General features: G+C 34.9%; 2 protein-coding genes and 1 long non-coding RNA gene across 4 annotated transcripts in view; 2 read left to right on the plus strand and 1 right to left on the minus strand.

Annotated features, from left to right (window-relative positions):
* Positions 1 to 23,537, minus strand: part of LOC129761044 (muscle-specific protein 20-like) — a 132,559-nt gene that overhangs the window by 77,347 nt on the left and 31,675 nt on the right. The window lies entirely within an intron of this gene.
* LOC129761043 (protein takeout-like) lies at positions 195 to 21,758 on the plus strand. Of its 2 annotated transcripts, none has more exons than XM_055758745.1 (5): positions 195 to 468; positions 598 to 690; positions 13,795 to 13,945; positions 14,028 to 14,161; positions 21,318 to 21,758. In XM_055758745.1, exons 1-5 carry the CDS (start codon positions 381 to 383, stop codon positions 21,632 to 21,634), a joined length of 783 nt encoding a protein of 260 aa, XP_055614720.1. In that variant the 5' UTR covers positions 195 to 380; the 3' UTR covers positions 21,635 to 21,758. The 2 variants fall into 2 exon arrangements, with proteins under 2 accessions (XP_055614720.1, XP_055614722.1); XM_055758747.1 differs by having other exon boundaries at positions 13,795 to 13,931; positions 14,014 to 14,161.
* Positions 6,120 to 6,802, plus strand: LOC129761050 (uncharacterized). The gene is made up of 3 exons (XR_008740425.1): positions 6,120 to 6,382; positions 6,450 to 6,569; positions 6,641 to 6,802. It is a non-coding gene; the product is annotated as an uncharacterized LOC129761050 (long non-coding RNA).

Consider the following 23,537-nt stretch of genomic DNA (forward strand, 5'->3'; position numbering starts at 1 on the left):
ATATCAAGTAAGATTTTAACTCTAGTAGGTACTAGTACTGTTCAGTACTCAGAGCCATCCGATGTGTGCAAGTTAAGTGCAAGGCACACACACACACACACGTCCAGCATCAGCCGGGGGCGCTTAGAACCACGATAGAACTTCTGAGTATAGCTAGAAGTTGGTTGCAGTTATTTAATGGGCACCCGGTGGCTCATTGCCTTTCAGATTGAACCGGAACGTCGTGTAGCGCCCATACGGTTGGCGGCTGATCTTTTCTGATCTGCTGAGTGAAATTGTTCGCCATAAAACAAACGATCGGTTGAAACTCTGAACCGGGGGGTGACCGCAAGATTCTTGGTGATTTTTATTAAGTGATCTCAAAATAAAATAAAGGAATAATGGCGAAATTGTGGGCTGCCACCTTCCTAGTGAATCTTTTCCTGCTGGGGCTTCCGGATAGTGGGGAGGGCAAAATCGATGGAAAACGTGAGTTTCCTTTAGGATGGTTTTGGCAAGAAAAGTTCATACAAATTACAGTAGTGTTTAGTTTTCTTTAGAAAGAAAAAATGGTGAAAATTTTACTAAACGTGTGATATTGTGACGTTTTCTCAACAGCTGATTTCATCAAAACGTGCCAGTTCTCCGATCCGGATTTCGTAGCATGTTCAACGGCCTCAGTGCAAGGATTATTTGACAAATTAGTTACAGGTGAGTTAAGCAGAATCCCGTAGTCAGAAAATAAAATTGTTTGTTGAATTATCTTAGTTTTTGGAATTTGATGTTAAGGATAAGGATTATTCGGATTTTTAATATTTACTGTTATCTGAACCAATATTTTGAAAAATTTAAAAAAAAATCTGTAAGTTGAAGATGAGTTCCCAGAAAAAATAAAAAAAGAAATTTATATTTTCAAACACAAAAATTGCAGAAACAAACCCAAAATGTGATCTGCAGACTGAGGTAAATCATGAGTTGACTTACTATATAAAAAATACTCGTCAGTCTATTTAAGGTCATTTTTGAACTCCTCGAACCCTGAGGTTTAAAAAGCTTTGTTTTGTTTTAAAACTCATACAAGAGTTGTTCCTGAATTTTTAAGCAGCATTTACATGAGTAAATAAGAACTTTCATGTTTGTATCGGAAAATTGAATATTTTGTTCTAAAAATTCAACATCATAAAAAAGAGGCAAAAAAGTTATTAGCTTTTGAGCAAAGGAATGTCTTGTGGCATTTAAAAACAATCAATTCAGCTGACATCACTGCTGCTGCCTAGCGAAGAATGACTTGAAAAGCGGTTATGAAATATCTCACTAGGTATCAGCAGTGATGTCAGTTGGATTGATTGTTTTTCAATGCCAAAACTCTGTTCAACAGCTAATAACTGCTTTCCCTATAAAGATACGAAGTAACGGTCTTGGACGAAGATGTTCAGTAGAAAATTTCCTCTGAAGAATTTATTAATTGGCACAAAGCCCATAAGCAGGCTCGGTTCTACGGAAGAAACAAAAATTTGTTGAATTTTCAGAGCAAAATATTCAATTTTCTCACACAAACATAAAAGTTCAAATTTGCTTATATACACTGACTAAAAAATTATGGAAAAAATATGGATGAGTATTGAACCAAAACGAAGCTTTTAAGACCCCAGAGTTTGAAAAATTCAAAAATATTCAACTCAGTCTACAGTATTATAATATTTTTATATATTTCTCTAGTTTTACTAAGTTTCATCTAGAGTAATTTTGTATTATTTTCATCATGTTCATTTTGATTTGTTCCGATTTATTATGATTAATATTTTTCTGTCTTGTGTTTTCTAATTTTATCGTGCTTTTCTTGTTATATTCGAATTTATCTGGTTTTTTTCATATTCATCTTTTTGTTTTTGTTTCTTCTTGATTCATGTTATATTATCATCGAAGATCACTTGAATTCTTACTGTTTAAACATAGCTGAGCTTAGCTTAGCTTCCACATCTCCAATGGTTGCTACTCTATGATTAACCGAGACCATTAATTTTGATCAAAGGTCAAAAGAATGATGTCTGGGATCGACAGCACATTCACAATGTCCTAAGTCCTAAACTGATGCTATCTCTTTGAACCATCAATAACGGCGCCGGCCACGTCCTAGTAGTGAAGAGATAGTTTAGAAAAGTTGGAAAGGGATGAAAGTTCAATATCGCGCTTTAGAACCGAGGTTACTTCTGCATCCTAGCAAAGAATTTTGTTTGAGGAATGGGAGGAATGGTTTGATTAGGAGATATTTCTGACTAGTGTGAAGGTTTTTAAAAATTTTGCCCTGAAAGTAAAACAAGTCACAAGTCACAAAACAGGTCAAAAACTGGCATTAAACATTTCAGTGTACCACGTTCAAACAAAAAAAAAAGAATTATTTCTACTTCAAGAGCCCTAAAAAACTTTAGTCCAACTATTGATTCTCATCAAAATTTCAAAGTTGAACTTTTCAGTTTAACTTTCTGTTTAATATCAAGATCATGAATCTATCCCGTTTCGTGAAAGAATGACTATAATGCGTAAAATTCCAATAAAAAAAAACATAACTCGATTTCGGCATCCTATCCTCATTTAATTGACGAAAATAATATTGAGCATTATCGGCAACGAATTTTCATGGATTGAAGAGAAATATTGATCGATTTTGATGTGAATACAACCTACTTTTTGCAAACTTATAGCCACAATCTGAAATATCATAAATTCACAATCAAAAACTCAATTTTATTTCCCTTAAAATCCGTTGTTTTAACAATATTTTAAAACTCAGCTCCATTTAATGGTTAATTTTCGACAGCAAACATCGAGAAAACATTAGTCTGCATGTCTTTCGAGGCAAGTAATCCTAGGATCCAAAAAATCCAAATTCAAGCCAAACTTTTAAGTTCATTTCATAAGTTGCTGTTTATCGTATTTTATCCTTTAAAGGTTCCTCCTCCAATGTCGTTTAAGGTAACAAAAAATTTTAGAGTGTTTTTCTAGCTAAATAAAAATAACTTAAAAAAGGGTAGATCTCACCAATCATGGGTTAAAACTTCTTCCGGAAACCGCCATATTCCCCCTTATTCTGCGCCGCGCGTGAGGTGACGATAGTCGAATCACCCTAGTCACCCGATTCCAGTAGTCGCTTTAGGTGAGAAACCTCTTTTAGAATGAACTTTTTGAGTTTTTATCCTAATCTAGTAGTCAGCTGGGCATGAACCTCTGTCACATCGGCTTCGGGAATAAGGTGACAAGACTCACGTGACTCCGACTCGACTCGACTATCGTCACCTCACGCGCGGCGCAGAATAAGGGGGATTATCTCTTGAATATCTCCTCCTGAACTTCCTTCTTTCTAGCTCGATCTAGCTTTTTATATTTTTTCTAAATTTTAAATTGTCACGAAAAATATCAACCGAAACAAAATACTCCTGTTACTGCTTTGCACAAAATACTTTCTTGGATTTCTCCTGTTCAAACTTTAAACATTTTGTTAAAAAAAAGATCGAATTCGGAACGAATGTAAAAGTTATGCCAGAATAAGGGACAGCTTGTATTAGAGACTGTGAATGCTCATTGATTTTTAAAGGAATTTATCTTAGTTAACAAAAAAAAGATTTTTTAATATAATTTAATTATAATCTGATGTTTTCATAATTTGGTGTTTATTTAAAATTTGCGTAAATCGGAAAGTTATTTGTAATTCTCGAGATAACTTCTTAGATTCTCGAGGAGATTGGTTTTCTTTTTCGTTTATGAAAGAAAAACAATTTCACAGAGGTTAGAATAAGAGGTTAAAGGAATTTGAATTTGTTTCATTGTCAAATTTAAAGCTTTCAACTTGAAAATTCATTTTCTTTTCTTTGCGATTTCCTGATTTTTTGACGAAAACCTAGGTCAGGAAAATAGAAATTCGCTGCAGCAATTTTTGCAGCATTTTTTACTTTTCGACAGAAAAATGAGCACTTTTTGAAAAGATTTGTAATCGTTTATGATAAAAATTCGTACCGAAACCAAACAAAATCAACAAAGCTATTGTTTCATAGATGAGACATGCTCAGTTTGGTGAAATTTGTAAACTTATCCAATGCAAAACTCTTTCGAAGACTTTGAAAAAGTTTTAAGAATGATCATTTTAATGAAATAAAATTTGATACCTGCTCGGTGATTTAATCAGATCAATTTGACATTTGAGCGCTTTTTTTTGTTTTTTTCTTCTGTTTTCCACCCCTGGACGAAAACATCTGGTACATGATTCACGACAATCTGATTGATTTCGTACATTCAACAATATATATAATACATTCAACTATGGTTGTACGATTGATGATGTTGTGCATTCAACAATAAATATAATAGATTAAACTATAATGTACGATTGATGTCATACATTCCACAATAATTATAGTAGATTCAACTATAATTATATGAACGATGTGATTGAAAATTTGATGAATTCAATTATAATAATATGATTGATTTAATTATAAATATGGTAGATTCAACTATGATAATATGATTGATTTAATTATCAATATGATGGAATCAAAAAGATTTCAATGATTGATTCAATGAGGTCAACTATAATTATTGTTAATTTAAATTCTATTTATATTGAAAGTTATCATTTCTTATGATGTTTTTCTTCAGAATAATTTTATGGCTACGTTTTATTTTCTTTTAATTTATTATTTCTGCAAAATATCTAGTTCGTTTTAGCTACCACGATGCTAGAAAAGCTGACCAGAAATCCCGTGATTAATGTCCTGGTTCCTACGCTGTTGTTCTTTTTGCATCTTAATGCATGCTTGCCCAGCAAATTGTGCGTAACTAATCGGTCCCGAAAGACGTCTTGAAAAGTCAGTGCTTCTGCACCCAGCGAAGATTGACCTTGTGGGGGTGCAGATTGACCCGCTTTACCGACATTACTGACTTACAAATTCCTGTTTTCTGATGGATCCTACCATGATCACGTAAAGGAACGTCGAGACCCACGTCAATTTTGCGGTCAGCCAGAGTAGGTGTACCTTTTGCAATTTCAGAAACTGGAAAATGAAAAATGTTTCCCCATCGCCGGAGAGCGCTTGCGCTTTGCCACCGCTGTCAGGAACTGCCGGCTGAGCCCTATAAACAGCACCACGATCGCTGCAGGGAACACGTACTGGTCTCACATTTTCCAATTTTTCAAATTTTTGTCCATCAGCAAAAATTTAAAAAATTTGAAAATGTGAGATGAAAATTATAGTATTTAAGAACCACACAGTCAGGCCCGTGCGAAGGACCCGTTCATGGGGGGGGTTTTCGTAATTCAAATTTAGCTAAAAATAATAATAATACCAAAAATACACAACTAACAACAAAATGAATTCATAACCTTTTCATATGTGATGAAAGAAATTAGAGAAACATGAACTATCAAAGAACGAAAGAACATAAGCCGTAAAATTAATTTGCGGCTTTATCGGTGAGGGTTAAAGAGTTGAAATGAAAGACGGATAGAATATCAGAAGAAAATTCTAAGGTGGTGAAAAGAGCGAAGAGCATTTGAAATAGAAGCTTGACCACATACTAAATTCTTTGTCCCACACCAATTAACTGTATTGAAGAAGTAGTACCCAATAGAGAAGGCACTACGTTTTTCGATACAGTTAATTATGGATGGTTCGACCGCCATGTGAATGCACATGTGTCGAACGGACAATGGTGGTCGAACCATCCATAATTAACTGTATCGAAAAACGTAGTGCCTTCTCTATTGGGTACTACTTCTTCAATACAGTTAATTGGTGTGGGACAAAGAATTTAGTATGTGGTCAAGCTTCTATTTCAAATGCTCTTCGCTCTTTTCACCACCTTAGAATTTTCTTCTGATATTCTATCCGTCTTTCATTTCAACTCTTTAACCCTCACCGATAAAGCCGCAAATTAATTTCATAAAAACAAATTCACGGTGATTTCTCTTCATAATAAAAAAAATAATTCGGCTATAAAAAAAAAAAAAAAATCAATTACAAAACATCGTTCAAATAATCGAAAATAGTTAGGCCAAGATTTCTGACCGTTGACCGTAGGCGACAACTCAATCCAGTTGGAACTTGCGCACAAAACGAAAATAAGAAATCTACCTACACACAAAACTTTCGAGGCCTCACTTAGCAAAAATACTGCGTTACTTTCGATTAGCAATAAGGGATGTTTTACTAACGTGATAGCAATATGCTTGTTTTACTTGGATTTAGTAAAAAAGCGGGCTTACTAGCCGCTTTGTTCGGATAGCAGCCGCCGGCTACTAGAAAAAAAAACAATTCGACGCGAATCTGTGCGCTTGACAAAAATAGGTAGATGTTGGCGGAACCTGTGGAGACGGGGCTAACAAAGTCAGCGACCATAGTGTATACAGGTAACAAATGATTAGGACATGAACGGATTGTTCGATTTTGAAGTGAAAAAATTTTGTGTTTTTTAAGGAAGAAACCAATGAACGAACGGTTGTTGGGCGGTTACGAAAACGGGCTCACTGCTGGCGGAGCATTTGATTGTCAAGTGGACGACGGAACGGTGGATTAATTGATATCGGAAGTGTACAGGTAAGGACCGATCCGACTATGAAAAAATGCGGCTTCTAATATGTGAAATTCTTTGTTTTTTTTTTCATCAGGTTGCTTCTGCCGGCCATCATTGCCACAATGATCGACAGAAAGGAAGCGAATTTGCAGATCTACCGCATTATTTTGCACCCAGGCGGAAGACCAGTTTTGAAGATCAAGTGCAAAAAGTGTTTAGTGAAATGATCTTTTTTTAAATAAATGGAGTGAAAGAATGGTGTCTTTTTCATAATACTTTCCGAGTTTCCAAAGAAAAAACAATAAATTTGAATTTCAAATCCCCCGCGGTCTTTTCCGTCGGTTTTTGCTAAAATTTTGGCAAAATATTCCGGCGGCTAACTTTTTCTCTCGTTTGCTAAAATTCTAGTAGAAAAAATTTGCTAAATTGGTTGCTAAATTTCTAGCTGGTCAAATTTGAGCAAAATTTTGCTAATTTCCGGCCTCGAAAGTTTTGTGTGTAGCCATCGATCGAACGATAACGCACAATAGAAGGCTTAACAGAGCAACCACATGCTAAATTTTTTGTCCGTTCGACACATGTGCATTCACATGGCGGTCGAACCATCCATAATTAACTGTATCGAAAAACGTAGTGCCTTCTCTATTGGGTACTACTTCTTCAATACAGTTAATTGGTGTGGGACAAAGAATTTAGTATGTGGTCAAGCTTCTATTTCAAATGCTCTTCGCTCTTTTCACCACCTTAGAATTTTCTTCTGATATTCTATCCGTCTTTCATTTCAACTCTTTAACCCTCGCCGATAAAGCCGCAAATTAATTTCATAAAAACAAATTCACGGTGATTTCTCTTCATAATAAAAAAAATAAGCCGTAAATATCATGAAAATTTCGAAAAAGATACAACGGCTCACTGACAGGACTTGAACCTGCAATCTCCGCTTCGGTACAACGGCGCGTTAGCCAATTCCACCACGGTGAACGTGATGGAACCGGCGAACACGAGCAATCGAGCTCTGCCGATCAACTGCTGGACCTTCTATCCAAACACCATGTATATCCCGCATGTGATCTTTCCCTCTATTGATCTCTCTTGTTTCTCTAACCCCACCCATCGACTCGGGATTTTAGCCGAGCGAGCACATGGTCGATTGCTTCGGGTTTGCCGCAACTTACGGTCAGATGAAGAAGCAATCAGTGCCGCTCAAGGTTCCGAGCAGGGGTTAGAGAAACAAGAGAGATCAATAGAGGGAAAGATCACATGCGGGATATACATGGTGTTTGGATAGAAGGTCCAGCAGTTGATCGGCAGAGCTCGATTGCTCGTGTTCGCCGGTTCCATCACGTTCACCGTGGTGGAATTGGCTAACGCGCCGTTGTACCGAAGCGGAGATTGCAGGTTCAAGTCCTGTCGGTGAGCCGTTGTATCTTTTTCGAAATTTTCATGATATTTACGGCTTATGTTCTTTCGTTCTTTGATAGTTCATGTTTCTCTAATTTCTTTCATCACATATGAAAATGTGATCATTTTCAGGTACAAAGATGTACCAAGCGATTTCATAACATCAGTATTGAATTCATAACCCTTTTTTTACTCATAATTATCACACAAACTCAAAAAATAATAAATTTTACTGATAAAAAAAATTAAAAATTTCCAAAATGAATCACAATGAAAGTTTCAAATCAATGATATTTTCGGGAAGTTAATGATAAACTTTCAAAATGATGTTCTTCAAGCTGAACTAGAAATTTGCTTCAAAATAATTTTCAAGCAGTTTAGTTTTCAAATTTGAAATAAATATTTCCATAACAAAAACTAAAATAAATCTTAATACAAAAATAAATTTCAGATCAGGTAAAATATTAACCATGATAAATTGTTTGGAAAATGACAATAATTGTTATTTACTTTTCATCTTAATTGACATTTTTTTCTTCATTTTCAACTGAAGGGTTGATTGAAACATTCCGCTGTAGTGTTTTGAATTTGAAAAAAAAATTAGTCGCGATTTGAAATGTGAATCAAGTTTATGGTTTTGGTATAAAAAAAATCAAAATTGAAAAACATAGACAAACTTATCGAAAATGTTTCTTTAAATTTAAATAGCTTGTCTTTAAAATTCGATAAATTTATTTCAAAATTAAAAAATAAACTGCCCTATAAAATTTGGTTAAAAAATTTGAAAATTTAAAAAAAAAATTAAGCGGAAAATAATGGAGTTTTGAACATTAAAGAAGGATTTTTTTTCAATAAACACGACTTCCCATTATAAAAACTTATTAATAGAATTTATGTGATAAATCAAGGGAACAGAATTTTAGTGCTTATGTTTTAAAGCTTGATTTGGTAGATTTTAGCGTCTTGAATCTTTTGTCAAATTTAAACTAGCACATTTAGTTTTTATTATATGAACTTTTAAAATGTGTAAGTTTTGAGTGAAATCAATCATTGATAACTGTTTATCTATCAAACATACATTCAAGAAGAAATCTGATTCTGATTTCGTTTATTATATTTTATTCAAATAAGAAATAATATTTTGATGATGAAGATGATGCATGTTCTAAAAAAGTAATATTAAACCATTTTTAAAACTTGGGAAAGCTATCAGTACAAGTAATTTTGACATTATTGTCAGAACCAAATTCCATTTGGTTTAAAACTTCTTTACAAATTAGTTAAATGAGAAAAGTTAACAAAAAGAAAACATCTATAACTTTTATCGCAGAACTCAGTGACTTGAAGTCTTGATGAAAGTCGATGATTGATTCAAATCTTTTATTTCAAAATGTATTATGTATTTGTTTTCAAGTTTTGCTTTCTGAAATAATTTTGACCTGTTTTGAAAAGTTATTTCAATAACAAAAGCTGATAAAAAATTGAATATTTTGATTGAGGGCACCCAAATTAGTCAAAATTACGTTTTAAATTTTTGGCCTGTGTAATTTATCAAAACCTGCTCAAATGTGATGCTGACAAAAACAAAAACAATATATAATTGAAACTGAAATTGGTTTCTTGAACAAAATTTCATATCAGCACAACATTTTTTAAGACATAAATGATTCAATTTCAATAACCCTGGTTTAATAGATTGAACCTGTCTCGGGATTTTATTCGTATATTTTCCCGTCTCATGTCCAATCATTATTCCATGAATGCGGTACTCTATCGTTAAAATATTGCTGGCAGCAATTTATGCGGATGTGGTCTAGGTTACCATGACATCGAGCATATTGTTTGGTCGTGTGAGGACCACCTATTCGCCAGAGCGAACTTTATAGATTCCCTTCGGGCCCGAGGAAAACCACCCGACGTTCCAGTGAGGGATGTATTAGGTATGATGGACTTGGACTATATGTTCGAGATATACCTTTTCCTAAAAGCTATCGATCTTCGACTATAATTCTCTTTATTTTCATATTTCCCTTTCTATCTTTCTTTTTCTTCAAAAAAAAAAAGTGAACTAGATCTAAGTACACAATTGTAATCAAACAAAACGAGTTTGGCTCCTTAAAGCCTAAAGGTATGAGCCGTTTCAAATAAATAATTTACAAAAAAAAAAAATTCAATTTCAATCAAATTTTTAGTGATAAGGTAAATAGTATACGATTATAGATTTTGTTTGCTAATTCTGTGAGAGTAAAACGCTTGTTACATGGTTTTTAACTTGTCGATGTATAAGACAAGTGTTCGTTTAATTCATTTTGAAGTTCTTGTTTAGTTACTCTTCTACACTAAAGACGAGGTAAGGTTCTTGTGATTCAAGTTAAAAGTTTCAATACAAAAGAATAATCGAAATTTACAATTGAAAATAAGGCCGGAACAAATTTCAAATCCTTCTTTTGTCACTCGGAGTTGGAACATCGCGAGGGGGGGGACAATAAAAAATAATGCGAAAAACAAATAAATTGGAATAAATTGCACGAAAGGTTCTATGCAATCAAATTACATACTATATTATTGCATAAAACCTGTAAATTAAGTATTTTTTTATCGAAAAATTCATTAAAATCAAGAATAAAAAATGTGAATTAACTTCCATCTTCCAAAATTTGGTTCTTGGTCTTGTAATCTTTCGGATATTTGAATTTTTATTTGAAATTTACTAAAAATACTTCAAACTGTATTTATTCCCCCCTTCGGGATTTTGGAAATTTCGAAGGGGGGGGTGACAAAAGAAGAAATAAATATTTGTTCCAGCCTAAGTATCAAATCATGAACGTCATATAGTGCCGTAAAATTAAATGTCTAGTCTTGAGATTCAAGAGGAAATTCCGCCGGAGGCGAGCCAAATTTCTGACTTGCGTGTTAACACTTATTTTTAAACACCTTTTAATGTGTATTTTTTCGATACTACGGTGAAAATTTTACTTGAAAAAAAAATCTCCATGGGGGGGGGGTTAAACCCCTAAACCCCCCCCCCCCCCCCCCGTTCGCACGGCCTAGCACACAGTCAATCATAAAAATATAGTTTAATTTACTATATTTATAGTTCAATACATAGAATCAATCATACATTTGTAGTTGAATCTGTCATATTTACGGTTGAATCAATTATGCCACTACAGTTGAATATATCATATTTATAGTTAAATGTGAGAGGTCAACCAGAAAGGTATAGTTGAATCTATTATATTTATAGTTGAATGCCTAAAATCAGATGAAACTATCATATTTACAATTAAATCAATTATACCATAACACTTGATTCTATTATATTCATAGTTGATTGTGTAAGTCAATTAACAGTTTGTAGTTGAATCAAATATATTTATAGTTGAATGCCTTAAATCAATCAAACAATTCTAGTTGAATCTATCATATTTACAATTGAACTAATTATACCATAACAATTGTATGCAAAAAAAATCAATAACGCTTTGAATTCTCTTTCTCCCACTCAGAGATGCGAAAGCACTCAAACTTGCCATCCGAGTTGCTTACAGCTCGTGTTAACAGTGATGTCAACCTTCGAGAATATGTCTGGATCTTCCAGACTTTTCCAGACTTCCAGGCTTAAACTATCCGCTACTCGAAGCACATTCCGTTAAAAGTACATTCAATATGTTTAAATACAGCATTGAAAAGTAAACTTTATGACAATGTTTTTCGGTAGGAAAAGTAGGCCTTTAAATAACCAAATTTTGTTTTGAAAAACATGTATTTTAGTGCGAAAATGCCTAGGGAAAAATGACATTAAAATGTTAAATGAAAATGAATTCTAAAACTGATTGATTCTGAAGATTGAAACAGATTTCGAGTTCCGAGTTCTGAAACATAATGATTAAGCTGATTTTATAGATGTATATTGGCTATGAATAAAAGTAGCGGATTTGAAATATGTGCGAATATAGGAAATAATATCCTCATATTGATTTTCATTACACTTTTTTCCAGTTCAGAGATATAGATCTAATGTAAATTGTTAATGAAAAAATTGAATTTCTTCTATAAATTCAATTTAAATTTAAAATTCAATTTTTATTTGTATCATTTATTTATTAATTTTAAATCTAATTTTTTCAATTATTTTTGAGTATCTTAACACGAACTTCATGTCTCCGGAATTCAAAACATGGTTACTTTAAATTGATTTTCCAATAATTTTGAAACCGGCTAAATAACTGGAAAAGCTACAATCATATTTGAAATTTAGTAACTTAACTTGATGATGAGCTTTTTCCATACTTTACAAAAGAGAATATTTCGAAAAATTGGAGTGCATTTTGAATCAAAATTTTAACTTTTAAATCACCTGAACGATTTATCATTTTTTTTTGTTATTTGAAACTTCTTGTATAGAATGGAAAAGACCATGTCTCTCATATATATATTTTCATATGTTACATATTACGAAACGTTGTTTGTTTAATGATTCATCATTTTCAATCATCTAAGCATGACATTTACAATTCGATTACAAAAAACTGTTTCGCCGTGGAACTTACAAAAAAGTCACAACTCACTTTACGCACAGATGCGGCTACCGGCTGCAACCAGAAGCAATTTTCTCCGCCAGATTAATGAGCTATTATTTTACGGTCAAGATTCGAACGCAAAATCACCTCCCATATGATGCCCTGCCGGTTGATTGTCGGGTGCCCGGCTAATTTGTAAGCTAGCAAATTGATGTCAGTATCGCAACAACAACCGAAAAGTTGCCCTTCTAATGTTGTTTTTTTTTACATCCATCGGTTAGAAACGCAAATATGTTCCAGAGCTGGGTCGATTTAATAACAACTACTTTTCCCCGGCATCTCCATTCATCATCATCGTTGGCCAGAAAACGTCAATGAGAAGCAGCTGGTGCCGTTTAAAGCGATACAAGCTAACCTAACCTCAATTCCGATAATTTATACCCATGCAAAACAAAACAGTAAGCTGGCGCACAAGTTCACCAAACTTGTGTGCCGTATCGTATGTGAAAAAAAAGCAATAGTAGGCGCACGATGCCATCTACTATCTACTACCAGTTCTAGTTGGTACCAAGCATAATACGCATCAAGAAGTCGGATGCAGCAGCATCTCTAAACATTGCATAATTTGTGTTGAACGACGACGCCGCATTCAATTCACAAGTTCCAAAGACCGGAACAACCACACCACTCCGGGGCTGACCTTCAAACCATAAATGTCATCGTGTTCGGTTAGCTTTTTTCCCTCGTCCGTCTATCCTCAGCAGAAGTCTTAGAATCCAATTTCCTATAAGTTTTGTGAAATTCAATCCGAAGTTAAGAATCGTCTTGAGATGTACTTCAGCAAACCAGAAGTGGAACAACCAGAAGATCTAACCTCAATTGAAACCGTTCGACATGTGCGAAAAATGAGGTTATGTTTACATCGGCAACTGTCAAACGGAGGACCTTGAAATGGTGAATAAATCTTGTTCATTCCTTGTTTGGGGTCAAGCGAGGGGGGTTCCGATGGTGGAGTCGATTCTAAACCGCAAGAATGTCACGCGACTAACTTACCTATGTAGGTGACTAGTTGCAATGGATCGATTTATGGTCAAGTTCTGCTTTGGGACCAGAATGTTCTATGTAAGGTAAATGTAGCCGGTCATTCTAAAGATTGGGCCGATCAGAAATTAACCGGATCGCTGCTGTCAAGTAAATTAAGTTACTATGTACAACTAGAGGCGTTTGATAAATATTTCAAGACTATGAGGTTGAATTTGTTGAATGTCGGAGAACGTTCTGAATCTGGACATTAACAAGTTTCTTTTTTATATCCTATTTGCAGGAATCGAAGGCCTGGAGCACGTCGGCACGATCGACCCGATGAAGATCAGCAAGATCCGAATACTGCAGGGCGAGGGCCCGGTCTCGGTAAACGCATCCCTGTCGAAGGTCATCGTCACCGGATTCGCCAACACGAAAGTAGTTCGAAATGTGTATGTAGCCTTAGGGCTCGGGAACGGAGATTGGTTTTCATGGGGCAAAGTTGATTTTCTATCCCTAGATTTCCCTCAATAGAGTCAGCAGCAAGGACTACGGCTGGGAGACTCACATCCGGCTGCCGAAGATGAGGCTGGAGGGCAACTACCACATGCAGGGCCGCATCCTGGTCATCCCGCTCAATGGCCACGGCAAGTGCTGGTTTGAGCCATGTGAGTATAGGAATTTCATTTCGATAAAAAAAAATATTCTGAATGTAAATTCTGGACACGAATTCTCAATCCGCATCTCAACCCTTTGAAGTTCCAATCAGAAAACCTCCACTTGAAAGCGCCTGTCTGATAAGAAAAACAAACCGACGAACCGAAACAGACCAAAATCTACCGCCAGTTTTTCTTGGCCCTGATTGGTCGTTCGTTCCTTCGCTTTGCTTTCGATGAATTTCGGATTCCTCTTCGTTGTGCTGCGCTCCCAATGGGTAAACGTACTCGGCGCAATCTATCGAACTTTTTGTTCTTCCCCGTGTGACTCAATTTGGTCCGAAAGTGTGTTTTGCGCGCTCATTTTTTGTCAGGCGACACTTGTTTGGTTTATGGGTACAGTTTTGAATTTTGATCGTCGGGTAGCTACTGAAGAAACATCACGTTTTGATGTGAAAATCATGTTAAATTTCAGGAAAACCATGTAAATTTAACTAAATGTCCTCGAAAAGAAATTGAAATAAGAATTACTAATCGTCGAGATATCCAATGTCATATTATCATAAAATATGTTATACAATATCGTTAAGGTGTTTTTTGTAAGTTGATTGGATTCTCCAGGTCGTGAAACCTTAGAACCCTTCAGGATAAAATTGAAAGAGTTTAGTCTTGAACTTTTCATTGAGTTTGCCAACGGGACGGGAGTGACACGCTCATCGAGCGACTCGTTCCATCAGCGATGCATGCATTGGAAAATGTGGAAGGGGAAACATCAAATCTACCTAAATAGTGCCAGACCAAATCAGGTAACCAGGCAGGAATGGAAACATCTTATTTGAATAGTTTTGTCCTGGAGACGCTTATAGGAAAACAAAATCAGTCTAGAATTGGATACCTTATTACTCGCATAGACTTTCATTAAGATGTTCATTATAGGAGGTCACGCAGTTAATCATTTAATTTATTGTATCTATCTTTCCAAAGGCTTGATTTTGTGATATAATCAGATTTTTTCCAACGATTTTTTTTTTCAATGTACTGAGTTTTCGGATATATTTTAGAATTTCGTTTTTTTGTGTATCAGAGTTTCATTCTCTGTCCAAGAAAGCTAAAAAGACTTAGGTTACTGATCTTGCACATATAAAAGGTTAACAATCGAAAATTACAATTAGCTTTTTAAAACACTAAACAACCGAAAAACCAACAAATGGGTAACGTGTTGTTCAGGTGATTTTTATTTTGGGCTTACCGTGGTTGAATTAAAAGGAATATTTCGATTGCTTTGATTCACTTAAATAGTAATGAGCACTCAAAAAAAAAAAAAAACAGTATAAATTCCAGAAGCAATTGCATCAACTGGCTTCACTGTTAAAACTAGTAAAAAAGTGTTGTTAATTTCAAATAAAGGTTACTTTTGGGGTTGTTTTTTTTTTGTTGTTAAAGAGGACTGGACTATGAAAACGACTATAAACAATCAATTTGATCATTTTTGAATTTTTCAGGTCTTGGTTTTAAGGTTTTAAAAAGCTTCACTTTGGTTCAAAACTTATCCATGATTTTTTATAGAAATTTATAAAATTCAGCAATAAAAATTGAAACAGTTTCAACCCAAAATTAAGCTTTTAAGACTCCAGATCAAGGTTGCCAAAAAACAAAAGTGTTCTTCAGGGGACGCTTGATTTTGTGACATAGTCCTGATATTTTCGACGAGTCTTTTCAATGTACTAACTGTTTTGATATATTCTATAATTTTGTTTTTGGTGTATCAGAACTTCATTTTCTGTCCAAGAAATATAAAAAAGATTTAGGTTACTGATCTCGCGCGTACGAATGATCAATCGAAAGTTGTAATTTGCTTAGTAAAACACTAAACAACTGTAAAAAACCAACAAATTTTTGAACATGTTGCTCAGGTGGTTTTAGTTCGGGGCTCAAAGAGTTTGTTTGAGTAATGAGCACTCAAAACAATCATTATAAATTCTGGAAGCAATTGCATCAACTAACTTTCACCCCAAATACTCTTACAAATATGATTTACCTCTTCTTGAAACTAAACATCATCTCAAGTCAAATCTGGATCCATTTGCTTGATCAGTTCTCGAGTTATTCAAAAAAAATGTATGAAAGCCCTTGCCTTCCCTTTTCCAAACTTCCTACTGCGGGACGAGAGGAGTCCTAAACCCCTAAAATCTCGTAAACTAAATTTGGTTCCATATCTATGATTGATTGGGTGAATGTGGAATGTCCGAAAAATTGGAGAACGGTTGCCATGGACCGAGTGAGTTTTATACACAGTAGGAATTATGCTCGTCAAGTTATGTCGTGAGACGAAATACTACGAAAATAATTAATTCTATGATTAATTCTGGAGATACTTTTTTTTCTCGAGGGATTTTAAGTGTCGTTATGGCTTATTCATCCTGAATTCTCGAGAAACGCAATCAATCAATTCCGAAATTCATTTGAAATTGTAACCATGCTCCAGCTATCTAAAACATAAAATTTGTAAGGTGCGGAGACAACGTTTTAGGTGGATTAGTTTCGCTTCTTCCACTAACGTACACACAAATCTCATGAATCGCTGATGCAACGTGTCGCCCAATGGCCGGATCGTTTTTCGTGTCCTGGACAGCATCAATTAGAATGAAATCAGATTAAACTTTCTTATTTTGTCCTGAAGGGTTTCAAGATTTGACGATCTAGAGAATCCAATCAGTCGAAACTTAAGCTTTAGCAATCATAGGGAGCTATTCAAATATTACGTAACGCGTTTAGGGGGGGGGGGGAGAGGGGGTATAGCAATTTGTTATGGTTTGTGAATATTTGAAAGAAAATTTGATAAAAATGTGTTACGTAGGGGGGTGGAGGGGTCGACAGTTACCGAAAATTGCGTTACGTAATATTTGAACGGTTCCTAGTTGGTCAGCAACTTGAATTTCCATAGATTAACGTAACTTTTTAGTTCAAAATTAAACTATTTGTTAGGAGGATCAGATCAGAGTTGCCAACAATGTTTCTCCCAATGGGCGATGGGCGCGCTCGCAATCCCGGTATACGATTTCTCATGTGTTAAACAAAGAAAGCAATAACCTTCACTTCAATTTCACTCCGATCAGCTGTCATTCTTATGGAAATCTGTGTAAGAGTAAAGAGCAGGCTTTTTTCTTTTTAGCAGGCCCAATCCCAATTAACACGTTCGTCGCCACGTTCATTTTGGTAGTTTTACTAGCCGGGCCCAAAGAAGAAAGCAAAGAGGGAGAATTCCCATATTTGAAACGTGTGGCGACGCTGAGCGGTAAACTCAAGTGAGAGTGCGTCACACGCTTTTTGATGTGTTAAAGACGTGTTCAAATTGAAATTTAGAGAAGTTACACAATATATCGAGTAGCATTGACAGCTGTTTTTTTCAGTCTGGAAGACCTGAATAAAAAGTCTGGACATGTCTGGTCTGAAATTTGTGTGGCTGGCAGAATAAAATGTTTTACAACTAAAGATTAGACTGAAAGTATGGCTGGGAGCCAAAAAAAGTCTAACAAAAGGTTAAACAGTCTGGAAGATCTAAAACCGGCATTGCCAGAACTACGGACTTCTTCAGCATTTCTACGAAGCTACGGATCGATGCTCGAAATCTACGGATTTTCAGCATTTCCTACGGATTATCGAAAAGATTATAAGGATTCTGCGGATAAACGAAGGTTCTACCTGACGACCAAAAAAAAAAGACATCAAGTTTCATTTAGCTAAAAGCAGTATCTTTTTAGACTTTCGTCCAACCTACGGACTTAAGCGGTTCGCAATCTGGCAATGTCAGATCTACGGATTTCTAAGCATTAACGGAAATTTGACCTGATGACCAAAAAACGAAAGGCCATCAAGTTTTATTTCTCCAAAACCAGTACCTTTTTCGTCAAATCTACGCATAAAAGCGCTTTGCAATCTGGCAACGCTGTCTAGACAAAATCAGGGAAGTTTACATCAATTAATTTAAGTGCTTTGTCTAACACTTCTCTAAATCCATATTTCCTTAGAAAAACAAAAGTCGCGGAAAATTCGACGTTTTTTTTTTCAAATAAAGCGAAATCAAAGTCTCATCAGGTTATCAAGCTAGGCTCTAAAAAATTAGGATAGCTCTTGAAAGTTCAGGAACATTTTTTTATTTAGTTATTTATGGAATTTTAACAATGGTGTCTTTTACCCCTAGCGTGCTTGAATCTTGAAACTCAGGAACTTTGACATCTCTTATCTGACAATGTTTTTAAGTATTGTCAGGATTTGCTTGGTTTTTATGTGTTCTGAAAACCTAAAAATAGATGAGTTTTCCCCTGATTTTGTAAAAGAAACCCAATTTTACCAGATTATTGTATTTCGTTCGGGAATAAACAGTTACTTATTTTCTCAAGTAACTGTACAAGCTCCTATAAAAATAATCTGAAATAAATCAAAGATATCTTTAAAAAAAAAACAGGAACATTCAAAGCACTGGCAGTGAAAAATTATTGAAAAGAATTTATAATTTATTTAACTTACTATTTATTTACTGAACTTCAATTTTTTTCGATAAAATAACTGTAAAAATGACCGAATATTCAGTAAATTATTATCGAACATTCGGCAATAAATCGCTGAATCACGTTTTTAATTTTATTTTAGAGAATGTTTCGTTTTTTTTTGATCACTTTTGCAGGATGTTTAGTGAAAATTATTTGTTGTCACTTCGCGAAAATACAGTCACGCGATCCTTAAAAATAACGGCAGATTTCGGTAAATAAATTCTGTAAAAATACTGGTTTCGGCATTTTCCGTTTATTATGTAAACCTTGAAAAAACTTATAGTAAGTAGTTAATGTTTGACCGGCCATTAATAATAAGAATTTGAAAATTAATACGGAAATCGTTATTATAAAAACTAAAACTTAACTATAAAACTATAAAAAAAAAACTATAAAATTTTTTTTTTTTCATTGGGATTTTAACATCTATGGGGTCATTCATCCCCAGAGTATTTGAATTATAGGGTACCGTAATCATGTGTGAACGTACCCCCACGCCGAGCATGATGACGTAGTTGTTATGAAATTCTTCATACATTCCATAGGAAAAAAAATAAATCTACGTTTTTCGTCATTTGCATAAAAAAGTTCAGTAATTAGTGTTAAGGAACTAAAGTTAGTGTTCAAAAAATTGATTTCAGTATGAAATATATAGAATAAAGAGGTTGGAATCATTCCAAAGATCGAATAAGAAAATAGTTACGAGAAAAGATGATTTATTAATTAAATATTTCACTGGTTATGAACTCGAAATTTGAGTGTTAAATGATTTATTAGGACTATTAAATATGTCTTCTTGTAATATTTTCCATTTTTAAGCTTACAATATGCTTGGAAATAGTTTCCAGTAATTACAATTTCCACCAAAATTTAGATATTTCCGAGGTTAATTCGCATTTTATGGAGAACCACAAACCAAATCGTTTTTTGAAGAAGCTCATAAATCTGGAAAGTCGAATTTATGCATTTGAGGACAGTGGCGTACAAATAACTGGCATCAAAAATATTTTTCATGGAAAAACTGTAGAATTCAATACAATGCTCGCTATTTTTCATAACAACTACGTCATCATTCTGGAAATCTGCCAACCAATATGGCGGATGAGGTAACCTGTTATTTCGATGAACTTTGATTCATCCCTCAAATATAAAGATTATAAAAAACTCAACACTAAAAACGTGTTCTCACTATAAAAAAAACAACCATAGCAAGCGTCGTCTTCACACGGCAAATGAAGCGCGCAATTTCGAACGACACTTTCAAACCACATCGAGTCGAATCGAAGGGGAACGAAGAACAAAAAGTTCGATAGATTGCGCCGAGTACGTTTACCCATTGGGAGCGCAGCACGGCGAAGAGGAAACGTCTCATCGAACGCAAAGCGCAGGTCCGTATGAGGCTGAAACCGACCAATCAGAGCCAAGCAAAAACTGGCGGTAGTTTTCGGTTCCGATTCGGTTTGTCTGCTTTTGATCAAACACGCTTTCAAAGGGTGCTCTGATTGGTCCGTAAGCTGCTGGCAGAGAGAGAGGCCGAAGACTTTTAGTGGGGTGTGAAACGTGAACAATTTTCCTGTATAACTTTAGGCGTTTACGCTTCGGCGTTTTTCTTTAGTTTGTTGATAGTTGAAGTTGTTTCCAGTATAAATTAATAAATTTGCATTAAATTGTGTTAAAAATCTGAAATTAAAACTCTACTATTCTGAAAAAAACAGATGGTTTTGAAATAAAAACAAAGCAATTACATAGACTTATATTTTACAAAATTTAAAACACAAATAGAAAAAAAATCGGATGTTGAAAAAAATAACAGAAATCAGAATCGTAGATCGTAGATAACTTTTGTAAAATAATAAGATTCAAAAGTTATTTAAAAGGTATTTAAAAGTTATTGAGATTCAAGATTGTTAATTTGTTCACACATTATGGGTTCCTCATACAAAGAAATGATCATCCGAATTTCGCAATTCACTATCGAGAAAAATTCATGATTTTAGTTCAGTTTAGTAAAATAAACGCATCGAGTTTCATTTTCCCCAACTGTGCTTCACTGTACGAGATTTCAAGTGAACCGAGGAGCCAAGCTGAAGCTTTCCGATGACTTTCACCACCTTCTGCGATTGAATAAAATCAACGATACTCGTGGGGAAAAATAAATACCTACTCGTAAATGACATCTCCTATTGCTGAGGCCCTGCTACCGACATTTGGCTGGATGTACGAAACCCCTGAATAACTTTCGGACTAACTTTCCGACAGACAACGAAGGAGAAAAAATAACCGAATAAAATAGTGAATTTCATGGCCTGTGTAATGACTTCGGATGATTGAGGTTAAATTTTCTGAAACCATCCGCAATGACTTCTGACATTCATGACGGAATGAAGTTCCGGAACGTTTTTGCGGATCATTCCTAAATATTCAGTATATTCACTTTAACGGAAAATTCACGACCAAATGACTTTTCGTATGATTATTTTGTGAACTTGTTTTTTGTAGTCATTCGTGACTACAGTGTTATTTTTTCCACTTCAGAAGACTCTCTAATGGGGTTGTCCTATATAAAAAAGACTCTCTAATGAGAAATTTCAAAATTTCTTTTTTCGACCGGAAATCAGCCGACATGGACATCATTATGAAGACGACCAACAAGCTGCTGGAAAAGGACGGACACGTGTACTACAATGTGACGGCGACCAAGGTGGACTACACCATTTCCGGTCTGAGGCTGCACATGGGCAATCTCTTCGAGGGCGTTAAGGTCCTGGAGGACAGCACCAATCAGTACCTGAATGACAACTGGAGGCCGGTGTCGGAGGCGCTGAAACCGATCATCGCCAAAACCATCGAGGACATCCTGCTGGCCATCATGCAGAACATCTTCAACCAAATTCCGGCGGAATACTTTGTGGCCGATTTGCCGCGGTCGGGATGAACACGGGAGATGTGCCGGGTACGGATTGGTAAGAATTAATACTGATAAAAATAAACATCTTGTGAATCGTGATTTTGTAGATAATTAGTACTGATAGTTACTTTTTTGTAGGAAGACAATTTAAAAAAAATCGAACTGTTGTTTTCTCGTCCGTTTCAAGTCCGAAATCCTTATACCGTATTTGTTTATGTCGAGTGTTGCACTAGTGTTGTACTGGTGCACCACTAGGTGCTGTCAAACTGTTTGTTTATTCAGACAGTGTTGCACTGGTTTTGACCTGGTGTTGCACTGCCATCGGGCGGTGTTGCCCCGAAAATTTTGTCAGTGTTGCGAGAGCGTGTGAGTGAGTGAGGTAGCAATACACTGGCGACGATTTGTGTTTGTTTTTATCGAGTACGGTGGAACACTGAACGAGGGGAGAAAACAAATACGGTATTAGTCTCGTTTTCCTTGTTGTTACGAATACTTTTTTTTCTTGCGTTTAGCTATAGCATTTAAATTCTGAAGTCTGAAGTCAAATTCAATACCTACTGCGTGCTGTGACGCCATTTCCGCAATCGCATTGAACAACCCAAAGCTGACAGCAGTCAAAAGTTCCCCATTAACATACTTCATTGTTGTGAATTTTAATAAAATTTTTAGAAACTGGCAACAAAACACAGACTTCCGACAATCTAGTACTTCAGTATTCTTTCGTCGGAAGTCCGGACTTCCGAAGTGATATTTAGTGCTGGCGCGTTAATGTATCCTTTTCAAGTGCAATTATGTTAGTCTATTTCAAGGATAATTGCTATCCAGTTCTCTCGAATCAATGCTAAAAAATCGATAACAAACTCGAAAAGATGAGAAAAGTGTGCGTGAGTGAAGAAAAGTGATTACTGAGTGTAAATTTTCTTGAGTCAGCTTGCTCCTATTATTTTGTTTCAGAACTTGAAAATACTCATGAGAAATTAGTTTTTAGCTGAATAAGATTCGTTTTAGGACACTGAATGCGTTATCAGATGCTTATCAAAGGCAATATAGTTCTATTTATTTTAAATAGCCGTTGAATCAGAATTTAGTTCTATTTTTAAGACATTACATTCTTCGTCTGAACATTTTCGGCAATAATATAAATATAAACAAAGAGAATATGAATGTGCTAATCCAGAAATACCATATAGAAACGATGATTGGAATATATTAAGATTCTTATTTTTAAGCACTACCCGCATACTAAAAAACTATAACTCAAATATTCTATACCATACATCGACGGCTCCAGAAAAAGTGATTGTCCCTGAAAACGCAGCTGTTCTATCAAACTTTACTTCGAAAACGCTAACAACGAAACATGAACGTTCATATGAAAGAGTGATAGTTGCTTGAACGGTGATAGAATGGTTTGACGGTTTCCTTCAAATTTTCATTAATCGTAAAAATGATCTCGAACCGTTACTCATACCGTTCATTCCTTCTGTCAAATTTACGTCGAAAATTGACGAAACTCCGGTCAGAGATGCCACATGGTTTGCACAAAAATCAGTACACAATAATGAAAATATCTTTTTAATTTCTTATATTCTGATACAACTCTAGAGTGTTTCTACGACAATAACTAAATTTGAAAGCAAAATTTTAAATGATACTACATCATTATTGAAGTTATTTTGTGATTTTTTTTTTATTTAGATACTGATTTTGGAATTGACAAGATTCAACAATGCAGATATCTTAAGAATTATCAGCTTATGAGCTTCTCTGGTCTAACAAGTTAGAAATTAACTGCTATTTTAGTGCTCATGGTTACTTGGGTATGATTGCACATTAATTTTTAATCAGTTGAAAAAAAATTTTAAAAACCTCATTAAAGAAGTTAAGACATTGAAAAATATAATATTTTTGATCTATAAATCTTTTCTCC

This window comes from Uranotaenia lowii, chromosome 1, assembly GCF_029784155.1.
Source record: "Uranotaenia lowii strain MFRU-FL chromosome 1, ASM2978415v1, whole genome shotgun sequence".
NCBI classification, from domain to species: domain Eukaryota; kingdom Metazoa; phylum Arthropoda; class Insecta; order Diptera; family Culicidae; genus Uranotaenia; species Uranotaenia lowii.